Here is a 27,820-nt window from a genome sequence, read left to right as displayed (position 1 = left end):
TACTGTACTTTCTGCATATTCTCCACAAGCTCAGTATAATTCTCTGCTCTGTGCTTGACAAAAGACAATTCTGGACAACCTGCATGAATGAGGGTGCTGATTCAGTTTCTTTTTGAACTCATTGTCAAACATCAGTTCACAGATTTCAGGGCCAACAAAATCACCTTCCTTAATTTTGGCTTCACTTTTCTTGAGACCAAACTTATTTCTTAAATGCTGAAACGCATCACCTTTACTGTCCAGTCACCCTAGTTGTCCAAGACCTGGAACATCATAACTAAAAAACGGGACGTGTAGGATGACAACGATTTTCAGATTTGGAGTCAGCAAGTGAAATTTGTTCAAGTACAGGTGAAAGAAATCCCAGTAGCAAAATGCTTGTTGACCAGTGGAAATGGAGTGTTGCAGTAGCTGCCCTTTTTCTCTGCATAGTCTGAAAATATATGACTTGTAAGTGGATATGATCAACCCCTTGATTTATTATAAACTTGTTTTTCCAGTCTTTCATTTAAAAAGAATAAGTAAGTGTGATTTTTTTAATTACTGCTCAGAAAAGTTACCACTGTTTTAGAGATCTAGATGTTTATGTCATCTGTTCAATTTTGAGCAGATTTCTTATTCCCATTTTGAACAATAGGCAATTTTGCTTTCTTAACTAGATAACTGTGTCCGATAATCTAAAAAACTGCTGTATTTTAACAAATAAGTAGTCTGTCCTAAATGATAATCTCAACAATAATTCAAGTATGTGATTATAGTTAGAAAACCAATGTTCACACTACCAGATTATTGTAAGATCTAGGATACACGACTGGAAAGTGTGAGCAGGAGTTTTATGTCATAAGGTGGCACAGTGGCTGGTGATGCTGCCTCCCAGCTCCGGGCTCCTGAGTGCACTTCAAGGCTCATGTCTGAATGGGATCTGTATATTCATTCACTCTGCGTCTTGTAGAATTTGTACTCAGACTTCCTCACACATCCCTAATATGTGCGCTCACTTAACTTAGAATATCTGAAGGGGGCCTGTGTGAGTAAAGATTGGTGTGTATGAACTGACTTCTCATCTGTGGTTGTTTCCTAGCCTGCTGCCATTACACAAACCTGAATTGGAAAATTAATAAAATAATAACTGCAATGCAAGCTGCTTAACAGTGGATTTATTTAATTATTAGTGCTTATTTGACACCTCATTTTTATCATATACTAGCCGTCCGCCCGTGTAGAAGTGAAACAAGACCAACTTTCAAAGTCAATAAACAAACAGGTATTGCTAGCTAAGCAGAGGCAAGGTACCCTCCAAACTGTGGCCAGAGGTAGAGCGATTTGAACGGAGGCTGGCACATGAGTGAGATGGGCCCTGCCACTCCTGATGCCATGCTTCGCCCTCCCCTCGGCCCGCAGCCTCTGTCTCGGATTAGCGCAAATAAATCGCTCCTGCAAGCAAACTAGGATACTTAGCGCAATGAGAGAAGTTGCAAAATCAACCAGAATGTTCAAGAAAATTAAAGGAAAAAACCCGATCTAAATCTGTTAAGTAGTTCTCTCATGAAAAGCAGACAGACAGACAGATGGACGGATGGACGGAAGGACGGACGGATGTTGGATTTTATCTACTGTATATAGAGATGTGTGGTTAACTAACTCCAGCACTTCAACAATGGGCTGCTATTGGATTTTATCTATATAGAGAAGTGGTTTCACCAAGGACGATGTACCAGTAGAGGGTGCGCTATCACTATGTACCTGGAGAAAGGGAGTGTAGACTCAGTGGCCACTTTATTGAGCCCACATGCTTGTTAATTCACACGCTGTAGCTGCAACTCAGTGTATACAAATTTATATATATATATATATATATATATACATACACAAACACACATAAGGGGTGGTCAGTTTTAGTCCTGGAGGTCTGCAGTGGTTGTAGGTTTTCTTGATCACTAACTAATTTCTGCTGTTAGTTGACTTCTTTTCACTTCATTTTAATTGCCTTGTTTTTGAAAACTCAGTCCTCTGAATTGCTTCTTTTTCCTTAAATGGCAGCCAAACAAAAATGATATTTGAAGTAAGCTAAGAGATGACCAGCAAAGTCGGGGCCTCAAACACCAACTGGTTCTATTTATTATATATATTATTATTACATTTATATATGTAATGTGTGTGTGTGAGACAGAGAGAGAGAGAGGATTTAGGCATGATCATGATGATTACTTGTTGTTCCACCAAATTCTGCAATGGACAAAGTTCTGAGCAGCTTTGACCATTGTATAAGGGCTGGTACCAGACTTGGGTACTTTCTGGAATGTCCATGCCATGTATTCAAATGTCTAGACTTTATGGAGAAAGAGCTATTTTTTGAGTATTTGTGGCTTTGCCATTGTGTTTTAACAACAGTCATGTGCAAATGGGCATCTCTGAATGCATAATATGTCAGACCTCCTACAGTAGCAGGGTTTCACTCATGTCAGTTAAGAACAAGAAGATAAGGCTACAGAAAGCATATGATCAGCAAAGGTAAATGACATGAAATGAAAATGTCAACTGGTTTCACAAACCTGGATCTCTGCTATCACATGCAAGGCACAGGGTCAGAATTTGGTGTAAACAACATTAACCAATGGCTCCATCCTGGCTTGCTATCAATAGTCCAGGCTAGTGAAGGTAGTATGACATGTGCCAGGAATGCACATATTATGCAGAGCAGAATGCTTTCTTGGCGCATATTAGTCCTGTCAGTCCCAACTGAATATAATTGCCACATCATAACTAAGCACAGTTGACCATGTCCTACCCTTTAGGGACACAGCCTGCCCTTTTCCAAATGGATACTTCACACCAGAAAATGCCAATCCATTGAAGTTACAAAGTACACATCATTTCAAACTTGCTCTACAAACGTAACAGTGACTTCAGTTTAAAATACTTTCAATCCAATACAGCATCTCTAAAATGAGGAGGGGTGGGAGGTTTGCAGTATGAGTGTGTGGGTTGAAAAATCTAAAGGAACTGAGTGATGCTTTGAAGTCAGAATGGACCAAACTCTCCAAGGATTGTTTCCAGCACCTTTTGGAATCCATGCATCAAAGAATATACTGTAAGCTATTCTGGTACTAGAAAGATATAACATCTTTTTTGCTTTCAGGACATTCTTACAACATATCCATTCACAAAGATCTCAAATTGGAGCAGTGGGAACACCTACTTCCACATTACAATTGGGAACTTAGTGAGAGGAAGCAAACTTCTGTGTGAGACTTCGTTGGTAAGTAGCCTCTGCTTCTTGGGTATGAACGCTTTTCTTAAAAGTTATAAAAAGATTGCAGAGTGACATCTGAAACCACTAAGTGTCTGAAACGAAGATATTTATAATAACTGATAAAGATTGACTTTACAGTAACTGTGATGGTACTATATTAGATTCTGAGATTTAAACAATACAGCAGTATTTCTGCACAGTATGAACCACTGGCTTTATATTTACCTAAATTTAAAATTACCTAAATGTGCATTATGACTGAGCAATCATTATCACAGCTTTGCTTTTAAAATTATTTATGTGGGTTAAAGAGTTATTTATAAAGGTTAAAGAAAAGGAAGTCACAGCCACACCTACAAGGGACTTTCTTTTTTAGATTTATCAAGAAGCCAGACTAGGTGCTGTCATTCAGTGCTCCAGAAGAATTAAATGTTACCTCCTACAACACTAAAGCATAATTTGCACTGAACTCCATTGTTAGTGGCAAGGCTGAACAGAAGAAAGTCAGGCCAGAGATCAGTCAGGACGGTTTTAATGACCTGTTTTATTAGGTACATCAACGTTAATAGCAAACAGCCATAAATTAACAGGGCATGGTTTCACAAAAAGTGCTGAAATTTTGACACGGGGATGCTGGCCCATGTGTATCCCATACTTGCTGCAAATCACCAAGTGGTGGATTTCAACTCTGAATGAGTTCCTTCAGATGGTCATTCATATTGCAATGATTTCTAAGGCCACCACACTCCTGCATTGAAGAAATGCCTTTGATGAACATTAGTATTCAGGTACCCTGTGGCTTTCAAACTTTGCTCTCCTCATGTGAGGACACCCAGCATACTCTATAAAAACAGATCCACCAACCAACAGTCTGTATGGGAGGAACACAGAATGTTTAATAAAATCCTGGTCCTCCCGTCAACTTGAAGCAATGTGTTTCATAGTGGCATGTCTGGAACCTTCTACCAGGCTACATTCAAAGCCCCTAATTACATATTCTTGCCCATTTCTCTGCTAGACTACACACAGTACACTCCAGTCTGCTTCAGATAGCATTGACAGCACAAATGATGCCGTTACCATTTGAGTGGTCAGTTACATTGGAAGTGCAGGTTTACCTAATGAAGTCATACCAAGTTTTGGTGAAATTTCACTTCAGCTCAGTAATTAGGAATGTTGTTCTCCATAGATAAGATGCTCCTCACTCTGTTGTAATTTTTGCTGTACTTGATCCTCTGTCCCATGATATAACCAGTACCACTTCATGCTCTCATAAACAGGGCTACAAAATGGATGACTTGTTGACCTCCTACATCAGCCAGATGCTGACCACTATGAGCAAGCAACGCAGCGCCAGGGGTAGCGCAAAGTGAACTGAAAGAGACTACTGGCGATGGGCCTTTGAAGTTGTCCAGCTGCTTCGCCCCCTGGGTAACCCCTGCAGCTGGGCAAGTAGCTTCTCCACACAGGTATGGCGAATGAGCCGGAGTGTGTCATGGAGCTCAGAGGAGACGGACACTGATGAGGGCAGCCCCACCTCACCCTCAAGTGAAGATGACTACCTGTGATATGAAGATTTCTGAAGCGAATGGATGGTCCAAAACAAAACTGAATAGTTCACAGCTCCCTGGCCAACACTGCCATCCTAACCAGCGGAAGGGAGTTTTGCATTGCGACTGAACCTGACGTCTGACTGAGGTCAGCTAGATGAGCCAAACATGGATTTGTAACATTACGCAAGGAGGTTTAGCAAGTCTGGTTACATTTGTGAAGGATTTGTTCCTTAATTGGCACTCGTGTTGTTCACATTTGCTTCAGTGTCACATTTCAATGGCATGTCTGATATCTGGTGTACAAACCTACACTCTTATTTAACAGTGGAAGTCCAGTGCTTTCGTAACAATGGTATATATGTTGTTGTTTTCTAAAATAAACTTAAAAGGCCTTGTGACACCAAGGGAGTGTGATGAATAAGGCAGTCTGCACCGTCTTCTACATCAAACATCCATCCATCCATCCATTACCCAAACCGCTATATCCTAACTTACAGGGTCACGGGGGTCTGCTGGAGCCAGTCCCAGCCAACACAGGGCAAAAGGCAGGAAACAAACCCTGGGCAGGGCGCCAGCCCACCGCAGACTTCAAACGCGAAAACTCAAAAGGGGTCTGAAAAGTAATTCTCATTGGCAGCAGACTTTAGCCACCTGCACTTGATACCCAACCGTTTGGATTAATCATGGCTCTCTGTGTCTTTTGTATTCAATGTAACTCAACTAGACATTGTTTTATTTGCACTCTTCCCTTTAATTTTCTCTGCATCATCACCACCAGTTTGAGGGGAAAAACAACAACTGTGGTTGAGATGAGAAGATTTCAGCATCGGATTAAACAAACAGAAGGGTACAACAGCAGGCTGCCCCTAAGATTACACAAAACAGTGATTGTTTGTGAGGAATTAAAATTTAGTTAAGCATTTTTAGCCTGTTATGTCATATTTAATGACCAACGGCTGGGGTTTATTATTATTAGGCATGCAAATCTAGAAACTTGTGAGGAAACATTAGCTGCTATAATAAGAGTCTTTGATTTACATAAAGTGATCATTTACAATCTGCTAGTTGATACAAAATATCATGAACGTCTCTGGAATATCTAATCTAAATCGGCCCACCACCACTTCCGTATCCCTTAGACTGCCTAAATCTTTAATTGCGTGTGCATAAAGCTGTGCAAAGAAATGGGCAGCTCTGCACCTCTACCTCCACCTCTGTAGTTCAGTTTGGGGTGCTCAGTAATTAAACCTCATCTGAATGGGTCACATTTAAATGGCATGTCGGATATCTGGTGTACAAACCTAAAATCTTATTTAACAGTTGAAGTTCAGAGCTTTCGTAGCTATGGTATACTAGTTAATGTTGTTGTATCCTAAAATAAACACCAAGGGGGTCTGCTGAATAAGGCACTCTGCACTGCACTGAGGAATGGGGTCTTCAGTTATGATCCTGGAGGGCCGCAGTGGCTGCAGGTTTTCATTCCAATCAATTTCCTAATTAGACGACAGTCCTTGCTGATAGTGAAACTTGGTTATTTAATTACAGTATATAACTTGAATAGTGCATTTATTCTTCTAAGACCAATTTTAATCACAATGTAGATTTCCTTTTCAGATAGCATGTTTTGTGGACCAAAACAGATCTGCACTTCATCATCCTCTCCTTCTCATTTTTTTCTAAATGTTTGGTCAACTAATACTAATGCATGACACAGTTGTAAATGGCACCAAGTTACCTGGGGCCTCAAGCATAACACCGTGAGTAGAATTCACACTAAACCATGGCATACGGACAAAAGTAGAAATGTACGCAAGCGTAAAAAAAAATCCAGATGCATAAATCTGTGCGTACGACAACTTCCACTTTGTTCCCCTCCATAAATCCCAGTCAATGTGAAAAGTAACGCACGTGCACGCACCTGCTTCCACCCTGACTCCTCCCAGAATTAGCCTCTTTGAATATGCAAATCAATATATATTGCTCCTTACCTTCAGCATTTCAAGACGACAATGGTGAAAGCCCCCCAAAAAAAAAGCAAATGTGAAATGGAGGTCCTACTAAGTGAAGTTGAAACCAGGAAAAATACTATTTGGTGGCTTAGGCAGTGGAATAAGCAATAAAAGGAAATTAATGGAGTGACACAGTGTGGCAGATGCACTCAAAAGTTCAGGATCAGAAAATTGCACTGTGCTGAAATAAAAAAGAAGTAGACATCAAAGTCGCTGTGAAAAGGAGAGTTGAAGCCCATCGTCTGAATGTCCACACCACTGGAGGAGGTAGCGAACTCCTGGGGGTTACGCAGTTTGAGCAGCGAGTTGCTGCAATTATTGCCAACCACATCTTCAGGCACTGACTGCTCACACACCCCTGCCTTGGAAACGTTTGTCATCCGTCGGCACACAGCCAGGTGATCACCTGTTTTGAAATCACAAAATGCATTAGTGGATGCATTGAGTGATGTAGCGAACTATGGAATATTATGGCAGTACTTTGTGATATTGACCACAAATTAAATGAAGTTGTGAGAACATAAATGATGCATCTGATTACCTGTTTTTACATTCTGTTAATTACATTCATTTGACATTGCAACACTGTCCGATGTGACTGAGCATTTGGTGGTTCAGCGTCGGGTTCATTATACCACATCTCTTCAGGTATGGGCCAAGCCACGATTGTGTGCCATAATATGCAGAACACTACATGCTTGCATGATGCGACACACTTTTTGTGGACTATAGAGCAGCACTCCATCAGTCTTATCCAGGCAGCACCAACAGACCTTAAGCTGCCCTATAGTACGTTCTACCAATGCCTGAGCCCGAGAGAGGAGGTCATTATAACGTCACTGTTGGTCAGTCAGTGGGTTGGCGAGCGGGGTGAGAAGCCACATCTTCAGCGGGTACCCATTGTCCTAAGTAATCATGTTGTATGGTTACATCGTACAGATAACATACAATTTTGACCAAAGGGGTAATATTAAATGTCTTATCTTACTGAAAAGCCAGCCATCACGCACAGCACCATGTTCAAGCTTGTTCCCCACACTACTATTTCTCAGGATGAATGAATCATGAGTTGAGCCAGGCCATCTTGCAACATTAGTGAGGAGTATTTTCGCATCACAGATGATCTGCACATTAATAGAGTGGAAATGCTTTCTATTTACATAAACAAATTAATTTTATAGCAATTTATAGCAATGTGTGTGCAGTCGACTGCTCCAATTACAGAAAACCGGATGTTGTGGGAAATTGTGCTTTGATGTCTGCCTGTTCAATCACAGTGTACAGAAATCGTGTATATCTGCTTGACAAGTGGATAATGCCATGCCAAACAGCTGGCATGGCACGACTCAGTGATGACTGAGAAATACCTGAGCGCTCAGCCAGTTCACGCTGAAAAGCTCCTGTGGCTAAAAACCCGAGATGGATAGAACTTACAAAGGAGCAGGTAGAGCACAATTCCTCACAGTTTGTCTTTGTAAAGCCAGCGCCAGTTCAGCACACAGCTTCAAGAGGATAGCTCTTGGAAACCTAAATTTACTTAGAAGCCAGTCATCATCATGTGCCAAGGAATCCGTATGATCTCTGAATATGCGTTCTCTTCTGATTCTTTCATTTGTGATGTCCTTTAACAACGCTAAAGCAGCCATGGTAGTGGAATAGTTTGGCTATTCTGTGCACCATTATATTGTTACTGATTCATTACAATCAAGTGCCTTTTAAATGTATACGCGATATGCAGTTAATTTCAGTGTGTTTGATAAAGCCTGTGTCGTGGATGTGAATCTAAAAAAGAAAGGGAAGCACTGCTTTGACACTGGGTGACGCCAGTTTACAAAACAGAGCAGAAACTGCGTACGCAAGGGTGGGTACTGGCATGAAAATGCGCGTGGCTTTACGGCAAGTTTAGTTTTTATACATCATAATGTGAGCGTGGAAACAGGCATACACAACATTTTTGTGCGTACGCACCGTTTATTCGAGGCCCCAGGAGAGCTGGTGGTTCATTTGATTTTTGCAGCTCAGTTTTAACTAGTGGCTTAATAAGAAAATGGGAAGTAATTTTTAAGTTAAATGCAGCGATTTACAACTAATATAAGAAATGAAGGGTTCTGAATTGTAACAAGCGTGTTAACTAAAAAATAAGCAAAAAGTGCATAGCTTTAATAAAGGTTCTACTTAAGAAATTAGCAGTCATTGCAGCCCTCCAAGAGCAGAGTTGAGGGGCCAGCGTCAATCACAAGGCTGCACACCACTGACTCACGAGGGGAATCACAGGAGGCACTGCAGCTACCGTTCCTTAGTAATTCAGACACAAAATGAGGAGGCCGACATGCTGCCCACCTTGCACTGAACTATTAAAAGGTTTCAAATGAAATTATATTTGACAGCCTACTGACAATGGAGGTTGAAATGAGAACTTGGGGGTCTGTGAACTGGATTGTATCAATTAGTTAAGTCTTCTTACATTTCTGGTGGTCTAGTTTTTAAAAATCTAAACAGCTGTACTGCAGTCTTGTACCTGTTAAGTGCCCCGAGATGCTGAGAAAGGTCCTTCAGAAATGACAGTTGTATATGAATTATAAGCAAATTTAACATGGACTGAAGGATATTAACACTCCTGTCAGTCAGTATTAGCTACTGATTCAGTCCGTTACAGTCAGCACACAGAATAAAATGAAGTAATACACGGTCATGTTTAAAAAAAAACTGAATGTGGTAAGGACTATGTGCGTGTCAAGTAAGAGGATTCCAGGACAGTAGGCCAGCCAAAAAATCCATTTTGGAGAAGCCACACAATCAATGGGGGTGGTGGTTCTACTTCAGACAAAGGGGGAAGTAAAATTAAAGTCATGATGCCAAGTTAAAGTGGCGCCTGCTCTCAGAGGAAAGAAGGCCTTTGTTCCATAGTGAGCCATGCTTATACGATGAGTGGTTACTGGACGGGCTGACCAATAAAAGTTAAAACTGTAAAGCCTTCCTTCATTTTGGACCCCTGAAATGCAATAAGAAGTCAAGCAAAACAACACATTTTATTGGCAGTCTTGCCTGTAGAAGGGGCCTGAGTTGCCTCGAATGCTTGCATATTGTAATCTTTTTAGTTTGCCAATGAAAGATGTCATTTTGCTTAACTTCTCATTGCACCCATAATGGCTAACACGGTACAAACACCCTACTACCACGGACCCCTGAAATTAATTTTAAGTGGGGCACTTTCATTCAAAAAAATGTGTTTGTGGGAAAGCAGTCTGCAGATTCACCTCCACTCTTGTAGATTTTCTCCAAGGCCATTTTCCATCACACAGTGAACAAGACAGGCAACCACTTGGAGCCCACAAACCACACAGCAAAGATGGGTAAAGAGGGAACAGGACCCTGAAACAGGTATACTGGTTAGGGCCGTTACAAAAGGGAACAAACAGCAGTGGCTTTCTTCTACAGTCCAAAGGCATACTGGCTAGCAGAGATTCTATGCCAACCTTGAAGTGGTCCCTGTCTTGCCCCCAATGCAGCAGAAATGTTTTTCCCTGTGACCTTCAATGGGGATAAGTAGTATAAGAAAACAGACAGATCACCAACAGTTGAGCCACTGCCTCGTAATTTAGAATAAATAAAGACTAGCGTTGCTCTTGCAACATTTCACAGACATTTGATAGCTTGCTGTGGCAGAGAGGCCCAGTGTGATGTACATTGTAACAGACCGTCCCACTGTCACAATCCCAGAGTTATGTAGGGAAATTCTTTCCAGACTTGCTGTAATGCTGTTGGCACACAACCCAGAAAAACTGGCCTAAGGTGGTTTCCGATATCTTAAGGGCATTACAGTAGGCATTCAAGCAAGCAATTACCGGATTATGGTACCTTTACAAGCCAAACCGTGAATCAGCATTGTGAAGCAATATGAAGGTGTGCCAAGCCTGGCACCATGTCAGACAAAGCATACTGAGCACACTGGCCAAGAGTTTGGCTGACTGGGATGATTTTTTTTTTTTTTTTTAAATGTAAAAGTGAGAACACGAAAAGTAATTAATTCCTCCTGCTTGAGCAACCTGTATTGTAAAGGGAAAAAAATACCACAATCATTATCACCCTACCGCCATAATGTAATATATATGTTTTAATGTTCAGTTGGAGCTCATGTGTGCCAAACACCTTGGTATGTTAAAGATGCAGGCTGCTAGAACCTGAGCAGCAAAAGGGTTTAAATTGGGGGAAAAAAAACCCAACAGAACGCTCTGTGCACCCACGACAACTCCTACATTATTAGCTTTACGCCCCAAGTATTGTGAAGTTGCCTTCCTGCCATGTGTAGCCTTGTAGATGGGCACTGTGCCAATGGCAGTGGTTCAATCAGAGTAGCAAGAGAGTGAACAAGCCTGTTGGGGTAATGAAGGCACACAATGGTGGCGGCACCTAGTGATTTGATGCAGTTGCTGTAGAATGCTGGTCGCACTCCATTTCAAGCAGACTCACCCCATCAGTCTTTTTAAGTTCTATGATAAAGTCTTCTAGCAAGTTGCACAACATGCATTGGTGGTAAAATAACGGAGGTGGTCTGCAGGACAGATGAATACTGATGGCAACCACCTTAGGCAGGGCTCTGTTTGAGCTTTAAAATGTGAAACAATTTACACCCATCTGGCACTTGTGTGAAACAGTTGCCCAACAAAGCTGGCATTAAGACCCCCACGCATGAGAAAACATTTGCACTCTTAATGTGTCAGGCTGTACTTTTAAAAACAACCTTAGTGCTATGATTTGAAACACAGGAACTTCAATATATTTCAAAGCCATTTTATTAGAAAACCAATCCGCTCATTTTATATTTAGGCAATCTTTATATAATTAAGCTTTACATTTAGTCTAACAATTTAAAGTGGCTCACGCTTTGCCAAGATTCCTGGAACAAAGTCAATCCTCATGTACAGCACACCCCACCACATAAAACTGCAGCATTTATGTGCTTACTGGCACCAAGTGCTGCTCTGGGTGGCTCCCAAACGAATCCACTTCAATCACCCGCCTGGTATCCTCAAGCCCTCAATGGAACATTTGGATAAAATAACAAATTTATACAGTAAAGGTCAAAGAACAGCCGATCAGCCCTGGTTATATCCAAGGCTATCTGGACAATGGCCAAGCTAGCCTGACTGCTGACAGTACCAAATAAGCTAGACAAGCCCTTACAGCACCGTGCCAGAGATAGAGATGGGCTCGAGTATCAAAAAGGGCTAAGTTGCCCCTTTCTAACGCACCTTTGTGGCACATATCCCCAAAAAAGCATTTTTTCTTCCATCTTTACCCAAAATTCATTACCTTGGCAAAGCAGTAATCTTCTGAAGCAGCTCTCCACCTTTCCACTAGACCCATACTGCTTAACTCATGATAAAAAAGTGCAAACTACAGCAGCACAAGACCTCCGAGAGGTTGAGTGCTGCTTGAAAACTTCTTGAAAATGAAATTGTGATTTGTGCGTGTAAAGAAACTCCAGTCCTGCTTATTACTCGAGGTGGAGAAGCACAGAAGGAGCCGTCAGCATAGCCAGTCTGCACACAGTTGTGCCTGCTGCAATGCTGAACGCGCGTATGGCACATTTAGGGATGGAATAAAATACTGAATGAGAGAAGCTGAAAGTGCGTACTAGTAAAGGAGTACAGCTCTCCACAGCTGAACAGCATGCTGTTTACAGCTCTCCACAGAATAAATGAACATAAGTGACTGCAGGAGAAAAATAAAATAAACCATGGCTCATTAACCCAGCGAGAAGCCGCTGAAAATGACAGTCCTGAGGAGCGTGCCGATGACATGTGAGCAAGAGAGTGAAAGGATGAAATGAACTCTGCATGTGCACTTCTTCCGTATCCTTCAGTGTGATGGACAGCTTCTGCCTGGCTCAGTCAACTTGAAAAGCTTGCATTGTCACGCTGGAACTTCTGGGGTTTCGTATATGGTTGGCAAATCGGAGGAGGTAGGGGTACTTCGGGCTTCACTGACATTGAACACCGACCACACATCACTGAGCTCTGCAGGAAAGGGATGAGGAGAGAAAGGTGACAAACCTGTAACACTCACAGTCTTAAGTAAAAGCCAAAGGATGGACAAGATGGTTAAACTGAGGCTTATGGAAATGTCCAAAAGGAGTAAAACTTTAGTATTTATATATTATTAAAAAAAAAAAGGTAGGAATTGTTAAAAGCATTCAAACAGTGACACTTAATACAGAGGGGACAAGGCTGCAAATAATAAATGAAGACAGAATAACTACTTCACTTACTATATTCTTTTGAGAATACATCTTTTTAAAATCAGTCGGCCCGCCTGTTGCAATGCTTACCAGTCCGGAATTTGCTGTACGGCCCAGTTTCGTGAGTCCGACTCCTGCCAGTGCAGCATGGCAGCCCCCTTTCCCGCCACCTACAGGAAGAAGCCCCCAAAACAAAACCATTCACTGTAGACCTAATAAGTCTCCAAGGTGGCCACACAAATATTATAAAATATTAAATGTCAATCTAAGTCTTTCTGCTAAGTGAACAATAAGTAAAGGACACATTACTGCAAAAAAAACCTATTTCTAAAGCCACTGATAAACCACTTCCCATCTGGACAGTTTCTGCTGCCTGCTGTCAGAGGTGTAAACTGTTACTGTTAAACGTATCCCTTTACTAACTGTGGGGATTGGAGAAGCAACAGAGATGGGGGATGAAGACGGCCTATCCCATCAGAAACCACAAGGCAGGAGGCAGCTTTGGATAACCCGCTGATCCACCCCAGTCTACACACTCCATTTATTGTCACCTAATAAGCACCAACGAGGAGGACCATGAAAAACCCACATGAACAGAGAATGAATACATCAAATGCACTAAAATGGCCTCAGTGTAGAGAATGAAGCCCAAACTCCTGAAGCCAGAAACCTAAATGGCTTCTACTTAACATGAAACACTTGAATAAAATTAGCACCATACAGAAGTGACATTACTGGAGGAACAGCAGAAAATCCCTCTGCACCGTCCTCATTCGAGTAACGCAAGGCACATCCAACTTCATCCAACGGTCAGAAGTCCTGCCTGCAGTAGCTCACTTATTGGCTATCATGGTGATCTCAACACAGCAGAGTGCAGCGCGAGAGAGGTGTACGCTTAAGAGATCAAACGTAAGGGAAAAGCGAGAGAAAACAATCACATGGAAAGTGTCCATCGTATTTGTGCGTATCTGAGATACTTCAACAAGCACAAGGTCACTTCACTTACTGCCCATAAATAACCGAGAAGCACTGCAGGTTGTGGCGGGATAACCGGCAACACAGAGCAGCGGCAGGTCCTCAACTCAGAAGCTCATGTCCAAAATTTTATTTAACAATATTTTACCCTAATTACATGTGTTTGGAACATCGTCAGTGTACAACGTGATGCCTAATTTGTGACTTTTTTTTTAAAATGGACATTTTGATATTATTTGGATTCTCATTGAAGCCTGATGTAACAATTTCATGAGATGATTTCATGGAGAACACACATCACCAAAAGCTTGTCTTACTCATCACTACAAACAACAGGAAAGAGCAGTTCTTTAAAGGATGACGCAGGACTAGAATATCAGCTTCATTTATGCTGAAAAACCTCCTTACTGATTTTCGTGGTTATAAGTGGCATCTAACAGCCAAAGAGTTGCACCACAGCCCGTTTACCACGCCAGAATAAAGACGGTGAATACTATGGACTTCTATTTGATGTCGTCTATACAGTTTTATTTTCACTCATCAAAGAGTGTTTGATGCTGACCTATGGTCCACTGAAGACCCTATATTCACGTAACGTTTCAGAAACATCGCAAACAACTGGGCAGTATTATAGTATAGAATTATATAGTTACAATCGAGCATAGTGAAAACATGGATTTGGGGGCAAGTGAGCCTTTGAGACTGCGTTTGGGGGTAACCACAGCAATGTTAGTCAGGAATTACTAACCTGTACCAGCAGAAGCCACTCAAGTTTTAATAAACTGTGAGCACTGAATATGAAATATGAGAGTTTACTCAAAGTGTCAGACTGCACTGCAGAAAATGGCCTCCTGGAGCTCCAAACCAAAAACAAAACTCTACATGCAATAACGATATTTCTTGAAACCAACAGCATTTTATATTCTTGGAAGGCACACCGTTTCTAGCCTTTGCATACAAGAATGAAATACTGAGCAGTTTGTGACAGGAGCTCACACAGTTTGGGTATCATGAAGGACTGTAACTCCTTTATTAATGCAAAGTCTTCATTTAGCATCCATTGCAACTTTTAAAGCAGCAGCAACGCTCCACTAGACAGCGCTGGCCATGTTGCACTACAAACCCTGAGACCAATTCACTTCCATCAGAAAGAAAACCATCCGAATGGGGAAGCTCACCAGTGAAAGGTGAACACGAGTGTGACGAGAACCGCAGACAGGGCGTCCGTCAGGATCCACATCATGCTGTACTCCTGGAACGTCTGCAAAAAAACAACACAGCACCAAAAAAATGAAAGGCAAGAAAGCTAACCAGGTACAGAAAATAATTCAGAATAAAACTGTAAGACTGGCAAGACACCTTAGATGATGATATCAAATTGGCAATGCCACACTGGCTCTAGTGTGTGTGGCTCTGGTGGGAGTGCGTTGTACAGTATAAAGAGACTCTGCTGCTAAGGTATTTATAAGCCCTGGTGACCATCTTTGCCTATCCCAGCATGTGTCTTGCAAACCTCCTCTGCACTGCACTAGAAATGTCTATAAATATCCATGGAAAGAAAGGTAGGAACGAACATTTAACAACTTATTATGCAAAAATTATTAAAATAATCTTCATATAACATGCAAATAAACTCTAGGCCTGAATAGTTAACCAAATCATATTTTTGTTTTGTTCATTTGTGGATTAACCTGTTAGTCATATTTGTGGTTAAAGGCGTCCACAGTTCCTTCCCCACAAACATGTTTTTAAACTCCAAATGTTAGGAAAATCAATAAATAAATAAATACACCATAAAACACGTGAGCCCTTCATCTATCACGATAAACAAATTGAAAAGCATTCCACAAGTTGTCTTATCCTGTGGTCCATTTTTGAACACAGATGTGTGTTTTGTCCGTCTGTCTGTCTTGCTTTGCAGTAAGGAGACTGTGGAAGATTGTGGGTTCGCTTCCCGGTTCCTCCCTGTGTGAATAGCGCTTTGAGTACTGAGAAAAGCGCTATATAAATGTAATGAATTATTATTATTATTATTATTGTGTCTTTGTACGCTTTTCACTTAATTATTTTAGTCCTTTTTTAAAAGGAGAAGTTGAATACAAGACACCAGTGACAGAAACCTTCATTTGCAAAAATATTATTATAAAGTACATTTTATAATCTATAAAGAAAAAAAACGTACCACTAGTATAGGTGTGTAAAAATGCGTCTATCACTCCTTTACTCTTAAGTATCAAGACCTTAAAGGCTTCTTGTGGTGTGAATGACACTTACAGAGCATCAGTGAGGCGGCCGTGCGTCTCTGCAATGGGGCCTGCTTTAGAGCAGTCCGAGGTGGCTCAAGTGAGACGTGTTTCTCTTAATTAGAAAACCTGCAAGGCCTTCAAGTCTTTTTAGCAGCGTATCAGAGTCTTGTTATGCCTCACTGCACCGAGATGAACCTACTAATGTTTTAGAAGTGTAGTGAAGACCAAAAGAACTTTTTATTATTCAGCTCTTGTTACATAAGAGCAATAAATGCATTCTTACAGTACCTAAATTAATGTTTATTAAAAAAAAAAAAAAAAAAACCCAAACTCTTCTTCAGACCTTCATATAAAAGGTCTCTGAATCAACAAATAAGTCTGAAGAACATCAGCTCTGCACAAAAGCAGCAAGGCAAGGACAACGAAAACAGGCCTGCACGTGGGATTTCTTCCATGCCTGCTCACTCCTGGCACATTCCCTTTCTGATTCCACTAACACAGCATATCTCAGACCACCTCTGCCCGTTCTCCCCCACTGTCATTCAAACTTTGCCATACTTGACATAACTCAGATAGTTCAGCTCCTCTCCTCTATGTGCATCTAAAACCAGTGGAAATCTAGTCGAAATGTCCCCCTTATCTACTTACCAGTTTCAAACCTTTGCACATCTGCCAACTACATTTTCTAAATACATTTTAGATATCTGGCTTTAGAAAATGGCATCCTAAAAATGACAGCATTATGATTACAATTTTAATATGTAATCACCATACTATTTTAACAATAATGAGGATTTTATTCATTCAATCAAAGTAACAAAACTTGCAGGAGTTTAACTGAATGTCAGATGCCTTTTCTCCCCCTTCATTTGTCCTGCGATCCGTCCTCACCTCCCATTCCCACCAGCACGAGTGTGAAAGGGTCCTGCACCCACATCTCATGGGTCCCCAAGTCCCAATGCACAACTCAGAACTGAAAATGGAGATCCAAAGCATCAATCATGATTATGCCTTTGCAAACATCTATGCACATAAACATTAGGATTCATTTCAAAAATCAGTTCAAATAATAAGAGAGGCCAACACGTCACAGATGTGTCTTCTTTTTCAATTGCATGTGCTAATGATTAGAATGTGGGTAAGACATTACAAGTGTAAAAGAACCTCCTCACTTCTATTTGATTGCTTTTGAGGAAATCTTTTTCTCAGGCTCCCTTTGCTCTGACAGCCAGCCCTTCCTCAACTGTACAGTAACTGGCCGCCTGAGTCCTGCAGGACTTTCACAGGAATGCAGACCGCTAATCTATAACTAAGCCCCTTTTAATTTGTAATTAAACCAAATATGAATTAAAATCATCCTACTTATTTAATTGTAGATTCTTGTCTCACACTACTCACCCAAGGCAAGTTACAAGATCATCACGTTTGACTGCCATTTAAATGCACTTACAATGGATACACTAGCAAGTTAACAGGCTGACACACTAAAGCAGAGGCAGACCCTGAACTTACAGTCTTCTGTTTTTAAAGTCCACTCCCTTGACTGCCATGCCACACTCCATGTAACTTGTGTGGCACCTTAGTGAACACTCAACAGAATTAATTTATTCATAGCAGTTGAGCTCGTTGCTTGCGTAGAAACAGAAAAAAAAACCCCAAAAAACTAAACTAGTCAATGCACTCCACTTAAATTTTGGACAGGAGAACAAAAATGTTCTTGTCTTTTAAGTGAACCAACTTACCATGAGAAACAGGGGACGCTGCAGGTTTATGAGTCCTTGGACTGCATTGGTGGTAACGGAGTGCGTTCCTGCACACCATGCCAGAGAGTACAGCCATTGCTGGTTGACCACATACAGGTTAGTTGTGATGTTGGAAGCTGCATATTCACTGCAGAAAAGAAAGAAAATAAAAAGTATATAAACACTTCTTGTTTTTGTACTCGTGATCAGCCACTTAAAGGACACTTCAAACCAGAGGAAGCAAGTTTAAGATGTACAGATTAAGTGCTTCAGCAATTTATACATTAATCTATCAATTCTTCAATAAACCTCAGGAAATTGCATAGGTGAGGCTGGAGAGAGTGTGACAATCAGCAAAAACTACGGAACTGGTCATAGTCTTTGGAAGACGGAGCATACTCATGCCTGTGCGGTTGAGATGGTTAAGCAGCTATAAAATCTGCTGGAGTGACCATCACTGGTGAACTGAAATCGGACACAACACATGCCTCAGGCTTACTCAGATATCCGAGGAAAAGCTCTGATCTGTCCACTTGTTCATGGACCTCTACAGGTGCACAGCATGGCCCATCCTAACTGGCTGGATAACATGCTGGCATGGCACCTGCTCACCTGAAGATCGTAAAGCACTGCGGGGGGTGGCACAGAATAACTGTTCTGTGAACATCGAGCATGCGCTGTCTTATCTGGGGTTCATTACCCGACTCTCCAGTGATTTTCAGTTGTAGACTGCATTTACAAAATCTTAGCGAGTCGTGAGTGGTGGTCATGTAGTGTGACATACCCAGCAACTTAGTCTGATGCTCGTCCCACAAAGCAGATAATTATTTCTTAAGTCATATGGGTGGACTCTACGTGCATGAGAGGTGACAACCTATGCACACTCACCCGGACATACATACATACACATAATATATATATATACACTAGACATTAAGCCCGTTACAATAACAGGCGCTAGAATAGTAGTGCATAAACATTAGTAGGAACAGTCTATATTAAATATTTTCTGTTACACTAATACTGGCTTGTATGTGGCTGTAATATGCGTCACTGTATTGTGTGCCTTTAATTTTCTCTCACAGTAATACGTCTCTCCAGCAAGTTTTTTAATCTGTGCTGGCGTGCAGCTGATTATTGTATGTATGCCGTCTCCCCAGCAACGGATTTTATGTGCACGAAAATAAATCTACTTTTAAAAGTCATCCTATTGTAATATCCTGAAAATTTGTATATTTAGGAAAAAACACTTTACACTTTACCGGGCCAACTTTGTTAATCGCAAATCTGACATCCTCAGAGTGAACACTTGCACAACAACAAACACTAATCCCACCTCTTTGGGGAAGCTGGTCTCCGCTTCTCAGTACCCGATTGTATTTTTCATGCGTTATGTTTTAGGTCTTAAAATCCGATTGGATCGGCCGCACGATATTTTATAGGTCCCGCCCTCTCTGTCTTGTGTGACGCGTCAGGCGGCCTTTAAAGCATCGCACCGTGCCCCGCGCATGCGCACTTCACCAGAAGACACACACACACGGACACATGGACGCACACAAGTATTTTATTAAAGAGGATATATATTATACACACACACACACAAATATTATATATATTATACACACACACATATACACATATATATATATTACACATACATACAGTGCATCCAGAAAGTATTCAGAGCGCATCACTTTTTCCACCTTTTGTTATGTTACAGCCTTATTCCAAAATGGATTAAATTCATTTTTTTCCTTAGAATTCTACACACAACACCCCATAATGACAACGTGAAAAAAGTTTACTTGAGGTTTTTGCAAATTTATTAAAAATAAAAAAACTGAGAAATCACATGTACATAAGTATTCACAGCCTTTGCTCGATACTTTGTCGATGCACCTTTGGCAGCAATTACAGCCTCAAGTCTTTTTGAATATGATGCCACAAGCTTGGCACACCTATCCTTGGCCAGTTTCGCCCATTCCTCTTTGCAGCACCTCTCAAGCTCCATCAGGTTGGATGGGAAGCGTCGGTGCACAGCCATTTTAAGATCTCTCCAGAGATGTTCAATCGGATTCAAGTCTGAGCTCTGGCTGGGCCACTCAAGGACATTCACAGAGTTGTCCTGAAGCCACTCCTTTGATATCTTTTTTCACGTTGTCATTATGGGGTGTTGTGTGTAGAATTCTGAGGATAAAAATGAATTTAATCCATTTTGGAATAAGGCTGTAACATAACAAAAGGTGGAAAAAGTGATGCACTGTGAATACTTTCTGGATGCACTGTACATACATATATAGTACATTAGTTTAACACATGACAAACTTGAGGCTTGTAAATCCTCACAGGGCTGATCAAAGGTGTCATTTGCTTTCTAGTTTTGGACTGTTCTTGTATTAACTACAATAATGTAACTCCGCATTCAACTTACTAAAATCCACCCAAACCGCAAGCAGCACATGTTGCATTTTCAATTTAAAAGCTCACGCATCACTTCTCCAAGTCTGCACCCTTACATGATGAATACAGTCTTTATTTGGACAAATCTGTTTCAGGAGTGGACTTTTCATTTATACACCAAACAGATTATAATTGATATTTCATAATACATTAAAAAATGATAATTGCACCATATAGATTCTTTTGGTTCACATATTTACTTTCAAAAGTCATCTTTACAGTGTATAGTGTGGATTTTGCAAAATAAATTTGAAAGCTGGAAGCAGAAGATCACCAGAAGAAAATGAACATATTCAAATGAACTAAAAGGGCTCTGTACTTTAGCTTAATAAACTAGATGAGCAGCTCAATGGACATGTCAACTGCACTTTAAAATTTACTGTATTTCCTAACTTTTAGGGGCCAGACCACATAAAGAAATTGTGTTTTTTCACAGAACTGAAATGGCTTGTATTTTTTGTGTCTGCCTAGATGATCATTTACTTATCACATGAAAGAGTGGTTCTTTATCATTAGTAAAAAGTAACACAGAGAGTTCTGTTATTGCTTACTAGCAGTGTTTCACTTCTGGACCATCAAGTCCTCTTTAGGGTAAGAGCCAATATTCTTTTGCAGAGAAGGTGGATCCTGGATTTGCTTCTATTTGCGTAGGAAAAGTTGGAGCAATTTGGCTGGTTTTGCATGCCTAGTGCTGATCAAGGGTACAGAATGATCTAAGCATTCAGACATTCCTGCTTCACCAATAACCGATGTATGTCCTGCATAGCAAACCCCAATCACACACAAGCAATATAATTTAAGTCTGCAATCTACTGTGTTGAATTCACAAAGGATGAGTAAATGGCAAGTGAGTTCATTGTGCTACCTTACTTACACAAATTGAAATTAAATAAGAATTTCAGGTTGGGAGAAAGTCAACTTTGTTATATTTGAAATACTTGGACTTGTTCTTAATAAAATAAGTGCTCAAGATGGGCACATCTTAAGATGTTATTATTCAGAATACTTTGTGTGTTGTATATAAAGAAAACATGGGCCCTTTTAAAAAAACAAAACAAAACATACATGGACCCAAATACACCGATCTGTATGTCTAAACTGGTCTATTTGAGCAGATGTCGAATTGTATAAACACACACACACAACTTCAAAACAGTCTGCACTCCCTTAGTGCCTGGCTCATTACCCAATTTGCTCTGCAGACATTTCACTGTAGGGTAGATTCAGCATGACAATATGATCCTCTTTTAGCTGCTCGATTGAATCCTGTTGGCCGGAGGTCTGCTGGAACTCGGGTACAAGACTTTGAACCATTGACCTCTGCTCTTGCGGCAGCCACAGAATCTGTAAAATAGAAGCCATTAGATCAGCCTGTTACATTCCAGCAGTCACATTTAGTTTGTGAATGAACACCATGAGATCACTCATTAAAAAAATGTCACTTTGCTGCCTAATCTGAGCTGTGCAAACTGAATTGACAATGAAAAGGAAAAGCTAAATTTCTACAGTAAAAGCAGAGGGCCATACGCCAGGACTTTACCGTCACAACATGACACAAATATCAAATCTATAAAAACGAGGCGGCGTGACTGCACTGGTGATCAAGGCACTTTTTCATGCTTATGCCCTCATGTTTTCCGAGCCATGCAGACTAACCATCTGTGGATCTGTGGCACCCATTTGCTCAAAGAGTCTCTTGTTGCATATTAAGAGTGAGTGTCATACAATACTTTGCTGCTAAAGTCATGAAGTGTTCATGCAAATACACATTTAGTACATTCTGTGTACAGTGCATACACACCACAAAATGGCCCAATACTTGTGTAAGGAAATAATCACAAACCTACCAGACTGGGGTCAATGGAGGATTCATTGATGACTTCCAGAGTCCTATTAATCCAGGAATCTCTGTAGGGATGGCCAGATGGAGGCCGATATAAGTCAAATATGACAAGTTTTTTGTTGCTACCAGCTAAATATAAGAAATCAATTAGTCTACAAATGGATTGGTTTTCTGCTAGTCTCTGGTCTTCGTCTGACAGTAAAGATTTTGTTCCAAATGGATCATTCTGCAAAAGAGAATTTAAAAAAAAAAAAGAAAGATTGTGGAGACTACACTTCAAAAGACAAACTCCATAAACATGACTGATTCAATTTCAACATCAGTTACAAACTACAGCAAAATTCAAGAAAAGCAAAAAAATCTGTTATTACTACTGCTGTAAGGACTTGTGCATAAATTACTTTGGCTAACAGACGTGGAATTCCTGGTATAACTGTAGAAAATGCTGCAGTAACCCACTCATCCATTTACAGAAACCATCACAGGGATGCAGGATCAGAGAACACTGGACGCAAGGCAGGAACCAATCTGGCTTTCCGCAGTCAGTCATCGCGCTGTGGGATTTGTCACATTTCAGGATTTACTTTATTCACAGTCTCTCTGTGCCGGTCAGCTCAACACAGTTTGTCTGTACTTCAGTTGGTCTTACATGGAGGGGGACTGCAAGTCACACATGGACTGAACAGGGATACACCATCACCATTTATGACAGCCAGCACAAAACATTGGGAACACACTGGGTCAGTAATGGGTACTTTAATAAGAAAGAAAAGAATAATGCTTCATTTTCAACAACTAATGTATAAAGACAGCACCATGTTTATAATATGCTGTAGTGAATGAAATGTACAGCTTTTGTTTAAGGAGGAACATTTAATTTTTAGTATTTATTAAAATTCATAGCTCTTTCAAATGTCTAATATTTAGCCATCCTATTAAATGCATTTCAATTAGAAAAGGAAAAAAAAAGAAAAGAAAAAAGCCACTTCTGCCTAACTGAAGCCTTAGTTAGCTACAACATCATTTCAGTGCTCTCGCAGATCATTTCTTTTCTTATCTATAACTCTTGAAGCTCCACTCAAAGGCTGTTCAGTGCCTGCATGGCCACATGGTGCTGACAGAAGCCTTTCAGTTAAAGCCACCAAGAAAGGGAACCAGAATGTGCTACTTGGCCAGTTATGGAGAACACTACCTGATGTCGGGCTAGAAGCTTTAGTCTTGTGTGTGCACTGCAGAGGATACACTGGAGCACAAAACTCATGCACACAACCTTCACGAATTTCATCAAAAGTTGGAGAGAGGCTCTCTGGTGGCTCCACAGTGTAGCAGCAGCGTACCTGACCTCCGTATAATACACACAGAAGAACTCGGCTACCAGTAACCCTCACGATTTGTAAGCTGACAGCAAGTTCAAAGTGCTGTTTTATTACTAACCATCCATTACCTTAAGACTTTTAGCATTATAGCATGAAAAATAAACTGATAGCTGACTAGAGCAATCACACGGCCTCTTTACACCCGGAAGGCTCAAATGAAATCCAGACAAATAAATAATCACTTGTGATGGCTTACATGTGTTTAAACACACTCATTGATCAGTTTCTTTTGTTCCCCGGCTATGTTGCTATGGTTTGCTCCTGGAGGCTACAGCATATAAATGTCTGCACTAAACGCTCTTTTATATAAAACCGAGATGAAACAACAACTTGTAGTAAAGACTGCTGTGTGATAATACAGTATGCCCTCCTTATTATAATTAGTTATTTAGCAGATGCCTTTATTCAAAGCAAGTAACAAAATCACTCATAAAAATAACTTTGAATATTTATGGGGAAGCTACTAAACAATACAGAACAAAATCTGAAAGCAAGGCAAAAGAATTGTGGCAACAGTTTAGTTCCATGGCTGGATGAAAACCAACAATTTAAAACACACACACACACACACACCCCTCTAGTAGAGAGTGCAAGGGGCGACATGGGAGAAATTAGGGCAGGAGTTATATGAAGAAGGAAGAAAAACAAATACTCAAACAATGAAAGAATTGTTGATCCCTTCATGATGGGAGTTGCCAAAGACAAGTTGATTGATTTTTGTAATAGTGCTCTTCACTAAGTGCAGGCTAAAAGTAAAATACAATTGCAGTGGTAGGAAAATGTCATCTACTGTATATTTTGTATTAATATTTTTTATTATTACTGTAACTGTGCATCCAGTGGTCACTTTTTTGTTAGTGAAGCGTTTGTGTGACTGCTCCACTCAACATACAGGCGAATGAAGACCTCTTGTGGCATCAGGACATACTGTTTGGCTGCAGCCATCTTAGGCCAAGAGGATGAACCTTACTGTGCAGAGCAGTCCTCCAGCAAATGACAGTGTCAGCTGCATTAATACAAGCCTGAGTGGGGAGATCTGAAACTTTGAATCTCATTTCAAATCATAAAAGGAATATTCTAGTTTCACATTTGAATGTGACAGCTCTATTGGAAATACATATTGCACCCAGAATAACCTATATAAACATAAAGATCACGCACATCAGGAAATCCAGGTGGTATGGGAGCAGCATGTGTGTCACTCAGTGTGTCTGCACAGCCGCCATTGTAAAGTTTGCCCACCAGTACGTAGTCACTCTTCCAGGCTTTTGTAGGATGTGCTGCCTTGACAGCTGATGCTGTATGAAGGGTCTCGTGGTACGTAAAACATGAAACAGACAGACGAGCCTTTCTTCCGTTTGTGAGGTCCTAAAACCCCCCACTCCTTATCCCTCTTCGCTGCATTATATGCAATGTCCTGTTGTACGAGATCTCACTGGTTCTTGACACTCATACACACAAGCCCACTCCTTTGACTTAAGGCAAATCCAAATCTGTTTGATTTTGCCAGGGGGGGGTCACAGACTGGTTGGACTGAGTTACTGCGAATGTCAAACTACACAACTTCATTATGGGACCTTACTGTGACTGCACCAAACTCACTAAATAAATTATAAATTAAGTCTATGACTGCAAATTGCTACAAAAATAGTAAATGATTGGAACATTAAGAAACAGTCACATTACACAGATTTACTTCAAACTAGAATTTTGTCCTTTACATATTTTACACCCACTCCTTTGGAGTCCTATACTTGACCAGTACTCAGAAAAAGCCATAAACACAGCAAACACCACGTGAATATACTGATGAGTAGTACTGGAGCACCTCTGCTGCAGAGTTCTGCTCAGAAAACACCCCTACCTGCTTTCGTCCATTCTGGAGGCAGTGAGCACATGACATTGAACCCTTGTACTCCTTGCTTAATTATTTTAAAAATATTTTCTGTAAAGATCTGTTTCAAATCAGTTTCAGTGCTATGTATGTTAACCCCATCTTCAGGAGGGTACAAATTAGGCTGGACACTGCTGCCACACAGGATACCAGCCTGTTCATGTGAAGTCTCCACATTCTGTGGGTTTTCCCCAACTAGTCCAATTTATTCCCATGGCTGCACATTTAATGCCATTGTGTTATTCGTTAATTTGTCTCCAGTGTCATTTATCCATGCACTTTATGTTCCTACACAGACAGGCCTAGACGTAAATACATGTCATTATTGTACTCTAAAACAAAGCTGCAAGTAGCTGAGCTGAAAAGTGACTGGCCGCTCAATACAGGCCCATGTAGGCGAGTGACAGTATGAGCACAAGTGTGAGGACACAGATTTCACTTTCAGGGCGAGTTCCTGCCTTGCACTTGATGTTGTCAGGATAGGCTTGAGATCCCCACAGCCCTGAACTGGTATTACTAGGCAAGGAAATACAACCAAAATAAACGACAACTTTGGTCACGTGTGACAAGATTATGTATAACCATTTTGTGATCCAGCTGACAGATACTATACAGTGTCACAGTCAAGTCATTGTGAATGGCGGTCACTCACTGCAATGAACCATGCGCCAGCATTGAGGGTTTCCAGTTCGCTCCAATTGAAAAAGGCAGCAGGCAGACTTGAGTGGTTTGGGAAAATCTGAGCCACATTAGTAGTCCTCTTCAAATTCTTGTCGTGCATCAAGAATGGTTCTCCATCGTAGCTTTAATTAGAAAGGAAAAAACACTTGAAAAACTAGATTTTTAAACAAGATATACATATACCACTTACCACTTATAAAAAGTCAGTCCAGGTGGTCAGGTGGAGGTGCAATTGTCCTGCAACATTTTCACAATTTATTTTATGGATGGTCTGCTATCACCAAGAAGCAAGGGCCTAATTGACAGGGTTGAATCAACATCATACCTTTCTATAAACATCACAAACTCATCACAAAAGTGGCCAAAATCACATAATATCACAACTACACTATTTGTGTGTTGGTCTGGTGGGGTTATTAGAAAGGTGGTACTCATTTACCGAGTACTAATTAAGGAAGGACTGTTTGACAGTATGGTGTGTGATGGACGAGAGCACAAGTCATCCAAACTAAAATGATGTATGTATGGTAGTACAATGTGACCTGCACATAAAAAAACTAAATTAAGATTGCTCATTAAAAGGTTTATGGTGTTGTCTGCTTCAGCATAAATCATATAGTACAGAAAATGGTATGAATATGATTGAGTTTAATGGGCTAAATGGAGACCCAGTAGGAATCTGTTCTTTAAAACAGGGCGGGTAAATAGAGGGCCAAGGCACCTGGGAGACTCTACACAAAACAGATTTCATCTCTACAGAGAAGACTGCTCCTGCAGCAACAGTCATTCTGAAGTGTGATGTTACATACAGAAGCATACATTTGTGTGTAATATGCCTGGGCTCTTGCAGTACCCAAACACAAAAAATGCCAAAGAAATTAAAAATCTAAGGGAATGCAGGTTTCATAACATATGATTATAACATATGATTAATGAAGGTTACATGGCATAGAAGGCAAAAACCACAACAAGAGGTAGTAAAAGACTCATCATACCTCTGCCTTTCTCCATTCTTACATCTCTTTTCATTCCTCCTGCCAAGTGAATTCTCATCCACACTCCACTCGATTCCAAGTGCACCAAACCCAGGGCCACTGGCCTCTTTTTACCCAATCCCTGGACTACTTCAGAGGTCACATCCAGTCTCCTCTGAAGCACCTCCGGGTAGGCATGACACTACAAAACCCCTACGGTTGTCGGCCCTGAGCTCCCTCTAGTGGCCTCAGGTAATCCTGCCAGACAGCTACCCCACTTCTAACTAAAGGGCTAGACAAGCCTGCAGGTTTCAACAGGCCTCAACTTTACTGTCCTGCCGCTGTTTACATCCAGTAATTCAAAGGATGCTTTTACTGGGATCTCCCTGTGGACTCCCTACTGGGGCGGGTTACGCGTGGTCTTCTGTCCGGGACAATGTCCTGAACCTGATCTCCTTTACAACAGTTTTAACTGCTAACCTGCTATCAAATCAGTTGGAGTAAAAATTTTGAACCACTGAAACCTTCCATGGAAAAGATTAAGTGGGTTACAGAACATACAATATGGAAAAC

At 40.8% G+C, this 27,820-nt stretch overlaps 2 protein-coding genes across 4 annotated transcripts in view; one reads left to right on the top strand and one right to left on the bottom strand.

Annotated features, from left to right (window-relative positions):
* myo7aa (myosin VIIAa) overlaps positions 1-5,202 on the top strand; it is a 196,220-nt gene extending 191,018 nt beyond the window's left edge. The window contains exons 48-49 of the mRNA XM_051926837.1: positions 3,140-3,259; positions 4,534-5,202. Of these exons, the coding sequence (XP_051782797.1) occupies positions 3,140-3,259; positions 4,534-4,626 (213 nt within the window). The 3' untranslated portion in view covers positions 4,627-5,202. The remainder of the gene's footprint in view (positions 1-3,139; positions 3,260-4,533) is intronic.
* Positions 5,203-11,590: 6,388 nt separating this feature from the next.
* Positions 11,591-27,820, bottom strand: part of gdpd4a (glycerophosphodiester phosphodiesterase domain containing 4a) — a 76,476-nt gene continuing 60,246 nt past the window's right edge. For all 3 annotated transcript variants that reach the window (XM_028800379.2, XM_028800377.2, XM_028800376.2), the window contains exons 10-16: positions 26,245-26,395; positions 22,327-22,548; positions 21,666-21,823; positions 18,020-18,167; positions 15,210-15,292; positions 13,147-13,226; positions 11,591-12,835 (exon numbers count right to left, since the gene is read on the bottom strand). In XM_028800379.2, the coding sequence (XP_028656212.2) occupies positions 12,732-12,835; positions 13,147-13,226; positions 15,210-15,292; positions 18,020-18,167; positions 21,666-21,823; positions 22,327-22,548; positions 26,245-26,395 (946 nt within the window). In that variant the 3' untranslated portion in view covers positions 11,591-12,731. The remainder of the gene's footprint in view (positions 12,836-13,146; positions 13,227-15,209; positions 15,293-18,019; positions 18,168-21,665; positions 21,824-22,326; positions 22,549-26,244; positions 26,396-27,820) is intronic.

The sequence above is a fragment of the Erpetoichthys calabaricus genome, chromosome 4 (genome assembly GCF_900747795.2).
Source record: "Erpetoichthys calabaricus chromosome 4, fErpCal1.3, whole genome shotgun sequence".
NCBI classification, from domain to species: Eukaryota; Metazoa; Chordata; class Cladistia; order Polypteriformes; family Polypteridae; genus Erpetoichthys; species Erpetoichthys calabaricus.
The sequence above is the reverse complement of the archived record's forward strand: the minus strand, read 5'-3'. Positions and strand labels throughout refer to the sequence as shown.